Source organism: Monodelphis domestica, chromosome 1 (genome assembly GCF_027887165.1).
Source record: "Monodelphis domestica isolate mMonDom1 chromosome 1, mMonDom1.pri, whole genome shotgun sequence".
In the NCBI taxonomy this organism is placed as follows: domain Eukaryota; kingdom Metazoa; phylum Chordata; class Mammalia; order Didelphimorphia; family Didelphidae; genus Monodelphis; species Monodelphis domestica.
This window is the reverse complement of record NC_077227.1, coordinates 385,946,011-385,961,908: the sequence shown is the minus strand read 5'-3', so window position 1 is coordinate 385,961,908 and position 15,898 is coordinate 385,946,011. Positions and strand designations below refer to the sequence as shown.

At 37.2% G+C, this 15,898-nt stretch overlaps 1 protein-coding gene and 1 pseudogene across 2 annotated transcripts; one reads left to right on the top strand and one right to left on the bottom strand.

The window, feature by feature from the left end:
• Positions 1–5,446: 5,446 nt before the first annotated feature.
• Positions 5,447–10,945, top strand: LOC103102056 (serine protease inhibitor Kazal-type 6-like). Of its 2 annotated transcripts, XM_007474070.2 has the most exons (4): positions 5,447–5,569; positions 8,088–8,239; positions 9,152–9,267; positions 10,740–10,945. In XM_007474070.2, the coding sequence occupies exons 1-4, from the start codon at positions 5,512–5,514 to the stop codon at positions 10,783–10,785; spliced, it is 372 nt and encodes a 123-aa protein (XP_007474132.1). In that variant the 5' UTR covers positions 5,447–5,511; the 3' UTR covers positions 10,786–10,945. The 2 variants fall into 2 exon arrangements, 1 of the variants encoding a protein (XP_007474132.1); XR_008911091.1 differs by lacking the exons at positions 5,447–5,569; positions 8,088–8,239 and adding an exon at positions 8,582–8,833.
• Positions 10,946–14,284: 3,339 nt separating this feature from the next.
• LOC100031614 (fructose-bisphosphate aldolase B-like) lies at positions 14,285–15,448 on the bottom strand (annotated as a pseudogene).
• Positions 15,449–15,898: the final 450 nt, after the last annotated feature.

Genomic DNA, 15,898 nt, shown 5'->3' with positions numbered 1-15,898 from the left:
AAAAGAAAAAAAAAACTATACTATTGGGGGACCTGAACCTACCACTATCAAACTTAGATAAATCAAATAAAAAACATAAGAAAGTGTGATGGAGACATGAGAGAGAGAGAGAGACAGAGAGAGAGAAAGAAAGAGAGAGAGAGAGAGAGACAGAGAGAGACAGAGAGAGACAGAGAGAGACAGAGAGAGAGAAAGAAAGAGAGAGAGAGAGAGAGAGACAGAGAGAGAGAGAGAGAGAGAGAGAGAGAGAGAGAGAGAGAGAGAGAGAGAGAGAGAGAGAGAGAGGGAGGGAGGGAGAGATCTTACAGGACTTGTGGACCAAGATGCAAGAATGCAAAGGCCAGGGTTCCAACAGAATGTCCCTGATTGGTAGGAGTTTGAGCTGACGGGGGAAGGGGCTTTTGGACTTTGTCTCTGACTGGGAGACACTCTCTCTCCCTGGAGGTTTGAAGCTGGATGAAAGACTTTTGTGAGGCTGATTTGATTTTTTTATTATTTTCTCTGACTCTGAGCAGTTGAAGTTGACACTGAGAAGAGAACCTTGGCTTTTGGGACTTGGTCTCTGTTTCTCTGTCTCTGAGCAGTTAAAACTGATCAGGGGAGAAGCTTTTGAGTTGGTGGTCTATAAGGGAGTTGAGCTGGCCAGGAGAAAAGGAGAACCTTTGAAGTTTGTTTCTATCTGGGTTTAAGCTGAGAGACCTTACTGATTTTTTTTTTGTGGAGAAGAAAGAAGATCTTGAAAAGCCATTGTCCTTCATCTTTTTAACTGTCTAAGAATCATACTTGTGACTCCCAAAACCCCTCAATTTTATATCATTTAGATTAGGGAAATTCCTCATCACTCTTACCTCACTTTCCCAGGCTCTTATCCCAATAAACCCCCTGAATGAAAAAAGCAACTGGAGTATCTTTATAGTTCACTCAGGAGGGAGGGAAGAAGCATAGGCTTTAAGAAAATTTGGGAGGTGGGGGAGGCAAAAGGGAAAGGTTGGTTAAGGGAGGGAGAGAGGGAGGAAGGGGGTTAGGAAGTAGATTGATCCATCAACAATCAATAGGGATCAATAGGCAGAAACCCCAGAGCAAATCCCAGAGCAGTGTCCCCTGTGTACCAGCATTTCTCTGTGTGGCATCCCTCAGCATTTCTCATTCCTCCATACATTACAAATAAGCAAGTTTAGGTTGCTGTAGCAGCTTCTGTAGTCAAAAGCCAGAGAAGAAACAGTTTTCCCTCTATTTTCCTTCTCCATTTCAAGTTTAGGTTCCTGTAGCCACCTCTCTAGTCACAGCCAGCCAGAGAACAACAGTTATTGCTGAAGAAACAGTTTCCCATCAATTTATCCTCTTCATTTCAACAAGTAATAGTTTTCAGTCAGTAGATAAATCAAATAAAAAAATAAATAAGGAAGAGGTAAAAGATGTTTATGAAATCTTAGGAAAATTAGAGTTAATAGATATATGGAGAAAAATAAATAGGAAAAAAAAGAAATACACCTTCTTTTCAGCAGCAAATGGTACATTCACAAAGTTTGACCAAATACTAGGTCATAAAAACATGGCATACAAATGCAGAAAAGCAGAAATAATAAATGCAACTTTTTCAGATCATAAGGCAATAAAAATAATGATCAGTAAGGGTACAGGGAGAGCCAAATCAAAAATTAATTGGAAATTAAATAACATGATTCTCCAAAGTTGGTTAGAGAACAAATCATAGAAACAATAATTTCATTGAAGAAAATGACAATGATGAGACATCCTTTCAAACTCTATGGGATGCAGCCAAAGCAGTACTCATAGGAAAATTTATATCTTTGAGTTCATATATTAACAAATTAGGGAGGGCAGTGGTCAATGAATTGGAAATACAAATAAAAAAACTTGAAAGCTAACAAATTAAATCCCCCCAGAAGAAAACCAAATTTAAATATCCAAAAAATTAAGGGAGAAATTAATAAATCAAAACTGATAGAACTATTGAACAAATAATAAGACTAGAATCTGGTATTTTTTAAAGAGTTTTATTTATTTATTTATTCATTTATTTTTTATTCATTTATTTAATTATTTATTTATCTGTTTATTTATTTTTTTATTATAATAATCACTTTATTTCCCTCCCTCTCCTCCACCCACCCTTTCTGCAGCCAACTCGCAATTTCATTGAGTATTACTTGTGTCCTTGATCAGAACCTATTTCCATGTTGTTGTTTGCAGTAGGATGTTCATTTAGAGTCTATATCCCCAACCATATCCCTTCAACCCATGTATTCAAGCAATATTTTTTCTTCAGTGTTTTTACTTCCACAGAGTTTCCTCTGAATGTGGATAGTGGTTTTTCCCTTAGATTTCTCCAAATTGCTCAGGATCACTGCATTGCCACTAATGGAAAAGTCCATTACATTCAATTGTACCACAGTTTATCAGTCTATGTGTACAATGTTTTCCTGGTTCTGCTACTTTCACTCTACATCACTTCCTGGAGGTTGTTCCAGTTCCCATGAAATTCCTCCACTTTATTATTCCTTTGAGCACAATATAATTTCGTCATCAACATGTACCAAAATTTATTCAGCCATTCCCCAATTGAAGGACATATTCTCATTTTGCATTTTTTGCCACCACAAAGAGCACAGCTATGAATATTTTTGTACATGTCTTTTTCCTTATTATCTCTTTGGGGTACAAACCCAGCAGTGCTATGGCTGGATCAAAGGGCAGACAGTCTTTTAGTGCCCTTAGAAGCTGATATTTTGAAAAAACAAACAAAGTAGACAATGTAGTGGTCAATCTAATGAATAAAAGGAAAGAAGAAAACCAAATTAACAGTATCATATTAAAAGGGAGAACTCACCTCCAATGAAGAGGAAATTAAGGCAATCATTAAAAACTATTTTGCCCAATTATATAGCAATAAATATGCCAATCTATGTGATATGGATGAATATTAACAAAAATATAAATTGCCTAGTTTAAAAGATGAAGAAATATAATTCTTAAATAATCCCATATCAGAAAAGGAAATTGAACAGGCCATTAAAGAACTCCCTAAGAAAAAATCCCAGGACCTGATGGATTCACAAGTGAATTCTATCAAACATTCAAAGAACAGCTAATCCCAATACTATACAAACTATTTGACATAATAAGCAAAGAGGGAGTTCTACTAAATTCCTTTTATGATACAAATATGGTACTGATTCCAAAGCCAGGCAGGTAAAAAATGGAGAAAGAAAACTACAGACCAATCTCCTTAATGAACATAGATGCAAAAAGCTTAAATAGGATACTAGCAAAAAGACTCCAGCAAGTGATCAGGAGGGTTATTCACTATGATCAGGTGGGATTTATAACAGGAATGTGAGGATAGTTCAATATCAGGAAAACCATCCATATAATTGACCATATCAACAAGGAAACCACCAAAATCACATGATTATCTCAATAGATGCAGAAAAAAGCCTTTGACAAAATACAAAACTCATTCCTATTGAAAACACAAGTTTGACTCTCTGCACCTTCTTGATCAAGATAGCTCACCTAGTCCCTGCTCTGCCCACCCTGGCTCCGGCTCTGGCCTCAACATCTCTGGCCTCAGACCCAGATCACTGCTGGTAGCTGCCCCAATTTCTTCAGGACCACAAACCAACTGGTAAAAATGTGGGTGTTCTTTCTTTAGGTTACAGTTAGCCTCCATGTGGACTAGGGGCTTGGGATCACGGGGTGGGGGTGGGGGGTAAATGAAGAGAAGGAAGAGACTTTTCCAAAAAGGAAGTTACAAGCATGACTTATTTAAGAGGATACCTTTTGAGTGCACTGATACTTTTATTTATCTCACCCTAGATTCAGGGGAAAAATTCAGCTCCCTGCAACTCTTTAACCAAATTTGAAATTCCTAAAATCTACTCTTACTATGGGAGGGGGTAGCTCAGTGGCTCAGTGGCTTGGTGGATTGAAAGCCAGGCCTAGAGACAGGAGGTCCTGGGTTCTAATCTGGCCTCAGACACTTTCTAGCTGTGTGACCCTGGGTGGATCACTTGACCCCCATTGCCTACACCTTACCAATCTTCTGCCTTCTGACAAAAGGCATCTAAATGAATAATTTAAAAAAAAAACCAACCCAATGAATTTAAGGAGACTGTAGGCTATATTTTTAAGGCATTTCAGACTCCAATATTTTATTTAAAAAATCTCTGTGTTTTATTGCATTTTACTTATTGTTTTGTTTAAGATAATAGATTTTGGACCAAGAAAGGACTTAAGCCTTGTCTTCTCCAAGCTAAATATTTCTTTTTAAAATTAATGTTCTCATGGCCTTGGTTTCAATCCACTCATTCCTATCCCACCTCTGGTTATTCTTCTGGAAATATATGTAGTTCACAAAAATTAGGATTTAGAGTAGAAAAAAATACTCAGAATATACTCTGATCAAAGCAGTGAAGAGCAGGATCACTAGTTCCCTCACGCTATATATTCTACAAATAGTAATGAAGTCTAAGAGCAAACTAGCTTTCTTCATAGACAATACACCATCAAGTCAAGCTGAGTTTGCAGTTAAATAAAATACCATAGAGGTCATTTTCACATGAATTTCCATTTAGTGCATTGTCTGGAAAAGAACAATGACATTATTACAACTTGTTTTTATATGTCTAACAGGAGACCTGTGTCTTCATGGAACATCATAAAAATACCTTTAAATAAGCATCATTACTTCCATTTAATATACTTCTTTCACATCTAATGATCATTTTGGTCCTTTCTCCTTATTTCACTCATAAAAAAATGTCTAACAAAGTATACAACTTTTTACCTTTCTAGTTCCCCATCTCTGCTAAATTGAAGGAAATGCATTTCACTCTTTCTTCTCAGTGACCATCATTTCTTTTTCAGCTACTCAGAATCATGTTCTCCTCTAGGGAGCTTTTCATATACTTTGTTGTAGTTATTGTGCATGTCTATTTGTTTGTTTGTTTTTTCCTGGTTCAGAGGATCATTTATTTACTGTTCTGCTTATTTAACTCTGCTTCAGTTTGCATAAATCTTTCCATGTTCCTCAAAAATTTTCAGAGAATAATTCTTTTTGAAAGAAGAAAGAATGCTTAAAAGCCCAATTAGTATAACTTTAAGCCAACAGGTCGAAGAGAGTGCTGACCTCAGGGCATACCAGAGCCATAATTGAGGTAGTTGGGAGCTCTCCTGGGTCATCCATTGTAAATGTCCTTTTTATGGGGATTTTGTTGTGAAATGGGTTTTAAATATGGCATTCCAGTCAGAAGTAGTCCTTTCTGACTGGGAAAGCATCTTCATAAAATGAGCTCTATTTGGGGTTTAGGGAGTGGGAGTGGAGTTGTTTTGAGGTAATAGCTAAATTTCACAATCTGGGTGGAGAATCTTTTCCAATATATAGCACACAGAGTAACTGGGTCATTCACTCTGTCTTTCTCATACAAGGAGTGTAAAAGGAAGCACCAGTCACTGGTGAAGGTAGGAGAGCTATAGACTCAGCTCAAGATGAAGACAGCAATTGCATGCATACTCTTCTCCTTAGTGCTGGGTGCCATCTTCTCAGGTAAGATTGTTGGAAGGAATAATATCTAATGTCCACTCCAACTCTAAGAATCTATGCGTGCTACTATATCATAGGAGTCTGGGCTTTTACAGTTAGTAGCTATGTGGATAGAACATTAAGCTTTCTGTCCCATACTTTCTTCCTTTATAAAAGGAAGAAACTAAATTCAATGATCTTTGTTATCTCTTCCATTTCTAATATTGCATGATTCCAATGATCTCAAATTTTGTGATTAAGATTACTATAGGCCACAGAAAGTCCACTATCTAACATTGAAAGAATCTTTTAGAGATATTTTTGAAGGTTGAAATAAAAGAAAGTAATTTTACCTATGTGGGGAAATATTGGTATGGAAGGATATATGGAGATCAGCAAGTATTTTATTTATTTGCTTTTTAATTTGTATTATTAGAATATTATCTGGATCACTGAGTAGTTAAGTGAGTTAGGCTAAACAGTCTGTGTCAGAGGTAGGATTTGATCTCAGGTTGTTAAATGGAAAAAAAAAAACCTGAGATCCAGAAAAAGAGGAAATGGCTAACACGGTATCAGAAAAAGATGACTCTAAAGTTTGAAGCCAGGTCTTCTTTTTAATTTTTTTTTAAAAAACCCTTACTTTCCATCTTAGAATCAATACTATATATTGGTTCTAAGGCAGAAGAGTGGTAAGGGTTGCCAAGGGAGGTTAAGTGACTTGTCCCAGATCACACATATAGAAAAAGTTTGAGGTCATATTTGAACCCAGTACCTCTTGTTTCTAGGGCTGACTTTAAACCTACTAAGCCATTTGACTGCCCCATGAAGTCAGACCTTTTAATACCAATTACAGAACTTTTACTAGAGAGCCATAGATTATTATAACTAGAAGGGGCATTGAGAAATCAACTATTCAAATATCTTTATTTTACAAATGAGAATATTGGGACTTCTTAAGAAGGGATTGGCCAAAGATATTTTGGGAAATCAATGGTTGTCAAGATAAAAATCCAGGTCTTAGAAATGACAAGACTCTAAACTGTACCATATTTGGAGTTAGAGGAGTGAAAGATAGAAGGGACATCAGTGGTCACCTAGTACAATCTAGATTTGAAATAAATTCCATTTAACACATATATCCTGTGTTTGAATCTTGGCTCTTCTCTTTATCCCAGTGTGACATCTAATATTCTTTCTACTTCTAAAGCTTTATGACTAAGATCAGAAAGTCCATCCCTCTGCTTTCAGGCAGACTCATATATCTAAAAGTTCAAGTCATTTATGCCATGATACCAGTTAATCAAGAAACCAATGACAAGGAGGGGAAGAAGAAGTATTTGTTGTTTGTGTATGTGTGTGTGTGTGTGTGTGTGTTTAACTCAAAACTCCTAAATTAAATTATTTTCTGAAAAGCATTCTCACTTGAAAAAAAGATTTATTTTTCTAAACACAGACAAAGCATCATTTTTACAGAATCACAAAGCTGAAATGGAATTTAATAAGGGAGCTAGTTCAAACATCTCATTTTGCATGTGAGAAAACATGGGCATGAAGTAACTCATATAAGATCACAGAGAAGCAAGAGGAAAGGCAAACCTTGAAAGTGGATCTTTTGACAAAAAGTTCTATCGCTATCTGATCACAATCACCTTAAAATGCCATTACTTTCTACTCATCATCAAAGATCTGGATATATCCTCTACATGGGAAATTTTAAAAATAAAATGAAGTCAAATAAAACAAGAAATACAACAAAATCTGGGAGATAATAAACTGGATAAAAGTCAATTCAGGTTTAGCATTTGGACTTAGAATCTTTTTTTTTCTGATTTGTGCTCCCTATCTGTGAACTCAATTGTGATTTTATTTTAGATAGGTTGAGTTCAAGTTTCTGGTAAGACATAAGATGTACTATATGAAGTTTAAAATGCAGGTCTGAAGGCAGTGAGGACAGTTGGAGCTGGAATGAGTAGAAAAAGCAAAAGAGGCTACTTACAGTGGCTGTGGAGGAATTTCTTGCTAATCTGTGGTATGCTGGAGAGAACATTGGAATTGACTTCAGAGGAACTGAATTCAGAACCCATCTCTGTTGCTTTGTGACATTGAGGAAGTCTTAGCCTCTTTGTTTTTTGTTTCCTCATTTTTAAAATGTGGACGCATATAGCTCTAGATATTTGACCTCAGAGAATCTCTGAGATCCTTTCTATTCCTAAAATTAAAATATTCTGATTCTATGAAGTCAGTAAGTCAACAAACACTTGATTGCCTACTATGTGCCAAGTATTATGCTAAAAACTGGATAATTGAGGAAGAACTTTGAGAAATCATTTCCTTAGTAGGTGGGAGTCCTGAAGAGAGATGGAAGAAGAACAAATAGGAAGTTAGGAAGAAACTCAGGACAACTCAACATAAATAAAAAACAAGAATCAAATATCCTGAAGGAATATGTTACTATTGTAATTAATTAATGAAGGGAGAGTTAGGATTAATATTCCAAAAGGCACATAGTTTCAACTTAATTCCATCTTTGATTTATCTCTAGATGCAGCCAGCCAAGTGATGAAGGCAGGTGGATCCAATAAAAACCAAAGGCCAGATACTTTTACACAGAAGGTGAAACCAGGGGCTAATGGTGATCAAGAAGAAGAGAAAAGTGGGGGTAAATTACCTACTGGCAACACACAGGGTGTTCAAGTGAGTACTACTGTTTTTTTTTAATTTATTTATTTATTTATTTTATTTATTTATTTATTTAATTAATTAATTTATTGTTTCTTTGATGTCACTGAATGAAACATTTAGCAGGGATATGATATGGCAGGGAAGTGACTTTAAGCAGCAAAAGAAAAAAAAATCTTAGGGAAATGAAAAAAAGTCAATGAAATGAAATTAAAAGACCTACACTAACAGTGTGAGAAAGGAAAAAGGCCTTAGACCTTGAATGAAACTCCTATTTAATAAATGAATCTCTAGCACAATAAAGAATATCAAAACCAGAAGGGATCTTAGAACATGGAATGTCAGAACTGGAATGGTCAGTTCTCAGACTACAGATTAGTAAACAAGACTTGGCATACTCCAGGAATCCCTACAACTAGGGCAGGTTGAGGCTGTTAAATCACTTAAGTTTAAGGGTTCTGTACTACTGTAGGATGTAGGAGTGTCCACACTCAGGCCTAAACTAATGTGGTGAGCCCCTTCTGCCTTAGGAGAAGTGAATCCCCAGGAGTCATGTTCATAAAACTGGCAGAGGAGGGTCAAACTGGCCCAGGTTGGAAGAAAAACAGAGTAAGTCAGTGCTTCTTACCAATCAACACTGAGATCAGGTTGAGTGGCTGCTGTACTTCTAGCCCTGGTGAGCCCCAGGCAAAAAGAATACTCCCTAGAATGTCTGATAGGACACTGAAAGATGATCTAATACAAGCCTCTCCTTTTGTACTGGAGCAAACTGCAATAGTCCCAGGAAGATAAAGTTTTCCAAGCTTAATCAAGACATTATGTTTGTTAGTGACTTGCTGTGACTGTCCCTTTCCCGGCTCATTGGCTACATAAACATAGCTCTGAAATGCCTTTTCTACATTATTCTCATGATGCTTCTCTTTCCAGAGTGGCAACAGGAAACTATCAGATGACCAGGTTGCCTGTCCAGCACTCTTTGACCCTGTTTGTGGTTCTGATGGGAAAACCTATAGCAACATGTGTATGTTTAATGAAGCAAATAAGTAAGTATAGTTTGATTCTCTCTTTTTTTTTAACCCTTACCTTCCAACTTGGAATCAATACTGTGTATTGGCTCCAAGGCAGAAGAGTGGTAAGGGTTAGGCAATGGGGGTCAAGTGACTTGTCCAGGGTCACACAGCTGGGAAGTGTCTGAGGCCACATTTGAACCCAGGATCTCCCCATCTCTAGGCCTGGCTCTCAATCCACTGAGCCACCCAGCTGCCCCCAATATAGTTTGATTCTTTCTGGGATATGGATCATTGATCCTTTAAATATCAGAATGGGCAGGGGCCCTGAGCACTAGACTTGGAGTCCATCAATTTACTAGCCTTGGAGTCCCTCAATTTCAGGGACTGCTCTTGTGAGGAGAGGGGGCCCTCCTTACCTAAGGAGAGCCAGCTTGACCTGTAGGAACCACAGATAACAACAGGTGGCTACATTCAAAGCTACCATTATTTGTTTTTTCATTGAGTCTGGACCTGTGATTTCATGAGTGTGTTGAACAATGAAGATGAAAAAATGCCCTCCATTAATGGAGATCAGCAATCATCTATCATTTTATTTTAGAGAGTCATGTGGGGACACTGAAAAGTTTAGCAGCTTGTCTCTGGTTGTGTAGCTATTGTATGAAAGGCAACACTTGAATCCAAGTCTTACTGCCCTCAAATCCAGCCCTCTAGACATTATACCACACTACCTTTTAATAAACAATAGGTCACATTTCTATAGTGATTTAGAGTTTACAAAATATATCCTATATACTACCTATTTTGAGTTTAGTTGTTCATTAATTTCCTATTCTTTGTGACCCTATGGACTATTGCATACAAGTACTATCCTTGGAGGTTTTCTTGGCAAAAAACTGGAGTTGTTTGTCATTCCCTTCCCCTTTGGATTGAAGCAAACAGAGGTTATGTGACTTTCCTGGAGTCACACAGCTATTAAGTGTCTGAGGCTAGAATTAAACTCAGCTCTTTCTCACTTCAGGCCCAGAGTGCTATCCATTGAACCACCTTGCTACCTCAGTGCAAATATACCCATATATACTTTGCCAAGAGGAAAACCAATACTCAGATGGGCTAAGTGACTTGACCAAGGGCTTATGGCAGAGTTAAGCATTTAATTCAGGTCTTGACTCGAATATCAGATCTCCCTGTACTAGATCACACTGCTACTGGTACAATCAATCAGTAAGTATCTATTGGGCCCTCACTATGTGCCTGGTACCTTGCTAAGTATCAGGAATATATAAAAAGGCAAAAAGAGTCTCTGTCTTGCAGTCTATTGGGAAAATATAGCAGTAGCTGATCAGGACCACCTCATGGGTGAATTGAAATTCATGGGAGCCTGCCCAGTACACAGAATATATATATATATATATGTATATATGTGTGTGTGTGTCTGTGTGTGCGTGTGCCTGTGTGTGTGTGTATAGTAATTTATACTAACTATAATCCTTATCTTATTTATGCAGGAAAAGCAATGGAAAACTAAACCTGAAACACAAAGGAAAGTGCTGAATTCCTGGGGGGACCAAATATCAGATTAATCATTATCTATGTTTTCCTTTAGCTCTTTGCTTCCTAGAGTCTATTTGTGCTCAGATTGAGGGTTTGGGGACTTCTATGATTGTATATCACTATTCATTTCAATGAATAATAAAATCAGCTCTAAACTGGCCTCTTTTTTTTTTTTAACATTTAGCTTCTGATTGGTTCCAAGGCAGATCCATAAGGACTAGGCAAATGGGGTTAAGTGACTTGCCCAGATTAACATAGCTAGGAAGTATCTAAAAGCCAGAATTGAACCCATGACCTCCTGTCTTCAGGCCTTGCTCTTAATCCACTAAGATACCTAACTGCCTGTAGTCTTTTCTTTACTGAGAGTTTCTGAACTTGTAAATTGGTTCTGCATGGGATTTCTATTCCAATCATCTATTTTACCTTTTTACTCTGAACTTCTACAAGGCCCTTACACATCCAGCATCTTTTCAACATAAAGGTTACAAACTGTAATTCATCAGTGAGTCTAGGAATTTGGTGATCCCTCTCCATCCTTGAAGGATTTCATAACCTACCCATACCATTTCAAATAGTGTAATTCTTAGCAATTTCCTCTGAAAAGTGTCCCATAGATAAACCACCTAACTTGCTAGCAGTCTTATCCTATGAATGAGTTTAGGTCTTCTGGAATTAGTATATTTGAATTCAAATTCCAGCTTTGCTATTCATTATTTGTATAACATTGGACAATTCATTTAAACTATCTAAGACTCCGTTCCACATTTATCAACTGAGGGGGTTGGACTTGATAGTATTTGAGATGGTTTTATGCCCTAAATCGATAAACTTGTGAAAATTTTAAACATAGAATAAAATTCAAGCCATTTATATTTTATCCCATGCTCTTGATACATGTTCATTCTGTTTATCACATACTCAGCTTCCCAGCAACTCAGAGAATATTAGATAATTAAAAATAGAATATAGTATATTAAAACTAGAAAGGACCAAAAACATAGAAAGGTCAAGTAAATGTTGACAGTTTGACAGTTCTTTCATTTTACAAAAGACAAAACTGATGTATTTCATGATAATGTAATGGCAGAGCTGGTAACAGGACCCAATTTCTTACATTTTCCATAGCAATATTGATTCCAATCTACCAGATTACTTCCTTCTCACCCAAGAAAAATGTAAAGGACATCAATAGTCAGCTACACTCTCAAACTCACATTCTCTTCTCTACTTCTGTTCCATAAAACCATAAGGAAGCACTATGGCATGACATGATTGGGGTATGATAGAAAGGTCATTGAATTTAGAATCAGAGGGGCTTTGTTTAAATCCTGGTAGTATCATTCACTGTCAACTTGGGCAGGTCATTGAATCCCCAGGGGCCACAAATTCCTCATTTACAAATTAAGGGGATTGGACTAAATGACCTCTTTTTAGTGCTTTTGAGCTCTAAATCTATGATTTTGTCACATTCTTCTTTGGAATGTTTCTGTGCATTTTTGTGGTAAGGGAAGAACAGATCATTGTTCTTCTGATTCAAAATTTATGGTTCCTTCTAATATACTATAACGATTTGATTGTTGGTAAATTCTCAAGTCAAGAAATTAGAAGAAAGGAAGCATCTTTCAGTCACTTGGTAACCTGATCTCATGACATGATCTGTGGTTGGTCTAGGCCATGACAACATTTAAGTTTACATCAAAAACTTTAGTCCTATCTGCAGCCCTTCCTCAATCCTGTTAGGACTGAGTGGGGTGGAAATTGTATTTTCCAAGACCTGATTCTGTCATTCCAAGTATCTCTATTGTATCAATTCTAAAATCAATCATGACTCAAAGAAATTCCTGTTCTGTGCTTAAGCATAGGTCAAAGCCCTTTCCATTGTTCAGCAAAAGGTTTCTGTCCTAAAGTAATCTTAAGAAGGGAGGAGAAGGAACCTCTCATGCCAATGGGGTTCACATTCCAATACACTATCAGTAAGAAATTTTCCAAGTATGAAATTTCCCAATGGTGAAATTTCCAACATTTATAAGTCTAGGAAATTTTAAGGTTTACAACTTCAAGAAATGACAAGAGTGATTGCCGATTCACTGTCAGTGAGCTATGAAGAAATATGCTAATGGAAGCATAAATTAGTCCAATGGACGAGCAATGACAAAATTGGAGATAATAAAATATCCTAATTATTTTTAAAAAAGAAAGTGTCTTTAAACTGGAAAACTATGCCAATTCCTGATAAAAATTATCAGATGTAATATTAATATGATAATATACAAGGATTTAGCAAAGGAAGTAGTGATCATCAAGAGTCATCTGCTCTTCAAGAATAAGTCAAACCAGAAAAATCTAATTTCTTATTTCTATAAGAAATGGTTAGCAGGAGGAGCTCAGAAAAATATGGAAAGACTTATATGAACTAATGCAATGTGAAGTAAGAACCAGAACATTGTACACAATTACTGCAACATTTTACTATGAACAACTGTTAATAACTTAGCTATTATTCTAAGTGATTCAATGATTCAAAAAATGCCCAAAGGACTCATAATAAAGAAAATATCATCTACTTTCAGAAGACGAATTAGTGAAGTCTGAATCCAGACCAAGGCAAACATTTTGCCCTTTCTCAATTTATTTTTTTTTAGTATCTTCCCACCAAAGGATTAATATGTAAAAATGTTTTACATGACGGTACATGTGAAATCCATATCAGATTGCTTACTATCTTAGGGTGGTGAAGAAAGAAGTGAGAGATTTAAAGATTTAAAATGTAAATAAAACAAATGTTAAAAATTGCTCTTAATGCATCTCTTAGGCTTCACTGACACCAAAAAAGCAGGAGTAGGAATCATGATCTCAGACAAAGCAAAAGCAAAAATAGATCTGATTAAAAGAGATAAGGAAGGTAATTACATCTTGATTAAAGGTAGTATAGACAATGAAGAAATATCAATATTTAACATATATGCACCAAATGGTATGGTATGGCATCCAGATTTTTTTTTGCCAAGTGTTTATAAAAGGTTTTATTTATTTTTTTTAATGCAAGAACTGATCTGCAAATTGCCATAATTACTTGGTAAAAAATACTCATCAGTCTATAGCCCTTGAGAAGTATTTCATTAGATGACTGTTATTCATAGCAGAAAGGTGGCTTTAAAAAAAAAACAAACTAAGTATCCTTAAGCTATGGTGAGGGAGAACGTTCTTGAGGGTAAGGATGCTCTTCTTTTTCTTATTTGTAAGCATTTAGCTTTGCACAGGAAGGGTTGAAATTGTTACTCAGTTTCCCCACTAACAAGAAATAGTTTTTGTGAAAATCAGTTTTAGTGAGAGTTGCAGTGAGGTGTAGAGAATGACGAGGAGCTATGCGTGTGTCTCTTTATGTGGAGAGAACTAATGTTTATTCTGAGTTTACAGATTTAAAGTGTATTGTGTTACCAATAAGTCTAATCAGAATTTTCACACAATTTCCACTCTGGGTTGGAAATAGATTCCCTTCTCAGTAGCCTCCTAATGACAGGCAAAGAGGAGCTGGGGCAGTGGTAGGGAAAAGGTCCCCAGGAGTGAAAATGGATTGGCTGGCAGCAGAACCAGATGAACCTGAATGAATATACTATCCTTTGGCTGCCTGGCCATTTGTCTGAGCCTGCTTCATCAATGCCTCCTGAGTTGCCTTCTTGTTTGCAGCTTTGCCCCCCAGGCAAAAAGTGCAATGGCCTGCAGAGTGTGCCCATATGAGAAACTTAGCTTCCAGGACTTGGGCAGTTGGCAAAGGTTGATGGCATTTAGATTAAGAGTCGCATCTTCTTCACTCATGCCTCCAGATAGAAAGCAGATGCCAGGAACAGCAGCTGGGACTGTGCGGTGCAGAGTGGTGAAGGTAGCCAGAGCCACCTGTTTGGGGGTGTACTTCTTGGTGCAAGCAAGCCCGGCTGTCACCATGTTTTGCTTCAGGAGAATTCCCTCCAAGTATACGTGGTGGTCACTAAGGGCCTTGTAGATGGAGGCCAGGACCTTCTCAGAGACATATTGGCAATGCTCCAGGTCATGATCGCCATCAGGGATGACTTCTGGCTCCACAATGGGCACCAGCCCTTTCTGCTGGGAGATACTGGCATAGCGGGCCAGCTCATTAGCATTCTCCTGGATGGCCAGGTTGGAAGGACAGTGGTCACCAATCTTCAGCACAGCCCTCCACTTCCCAAAGTCACAGCCATCCTTCTTATACTGGGCACAGCTGAGAGAGTTCATCAAAACCTTGAATGGTTGTTTCTTGATTTCTTCCTGCCAGGGGGGCAGCACCTTGGTCCAGCTTGATTCCCACCACAATTCCCTTTTCCTTGAGGATGTTTCTGAACCACTTTCCTTGGCTATCCTTCTGATAGAGAGTCTTGTGGGAAAGGACCACCCCTCCAATGCTCTGGTTAATGGATTGGTCCACAGTGAAGAGAATTTCCCTGAACTGGTGGTGGTTTTCTTCTATGTTCTTGACCTTGATCCTCTGCAGGCAATTGCTCATGGTACCAACAGACTCATATGCAGCCAGGATCCCCTTGCCATCAGCAACAATGCATTTAGAAATGTCTGAGAGCTCCTTCTTCTGCTTGGGGGTGAGGGATGGAAAACAGTGGGCCATGGTGATGGGTTGTTGGTGGAAAGAGTCCTTAGGTAGATAATGGAAGAAGTGCCTGATGAGGAGGCAGCTGCCAAATAGTGGCATCCAGATTTTTAAAGGATAAACTAAAGCAACTTAAGGAGGTGGGTGAAAGAACAAATCATAGAAACAATCACTAATTTCATTGAAGAAAATGACAATGAGGAGACAACATATCAAAATTTATGAGATACACTCAAAGCAGTGCTTAAGAGAAAATTAATATCTCTGAGTGTTTATATCAAAAAGATGGAGAAAAAAGCAGATCAATTAATCAGCATGCACCTAAAAAAACTAGAAACAAGAGCAAATTAAAAATCTCCAATTAAAAACTAAATTGGATATTCTAAAACTAAAAGGAAAAATTAATAAAATTAAAAGCAAAAGAACTATTGAAGTAATAAATCAGAATAGTAGATGGTTCTATTAAAAAAAACAAATAAAATAAATATAATATTA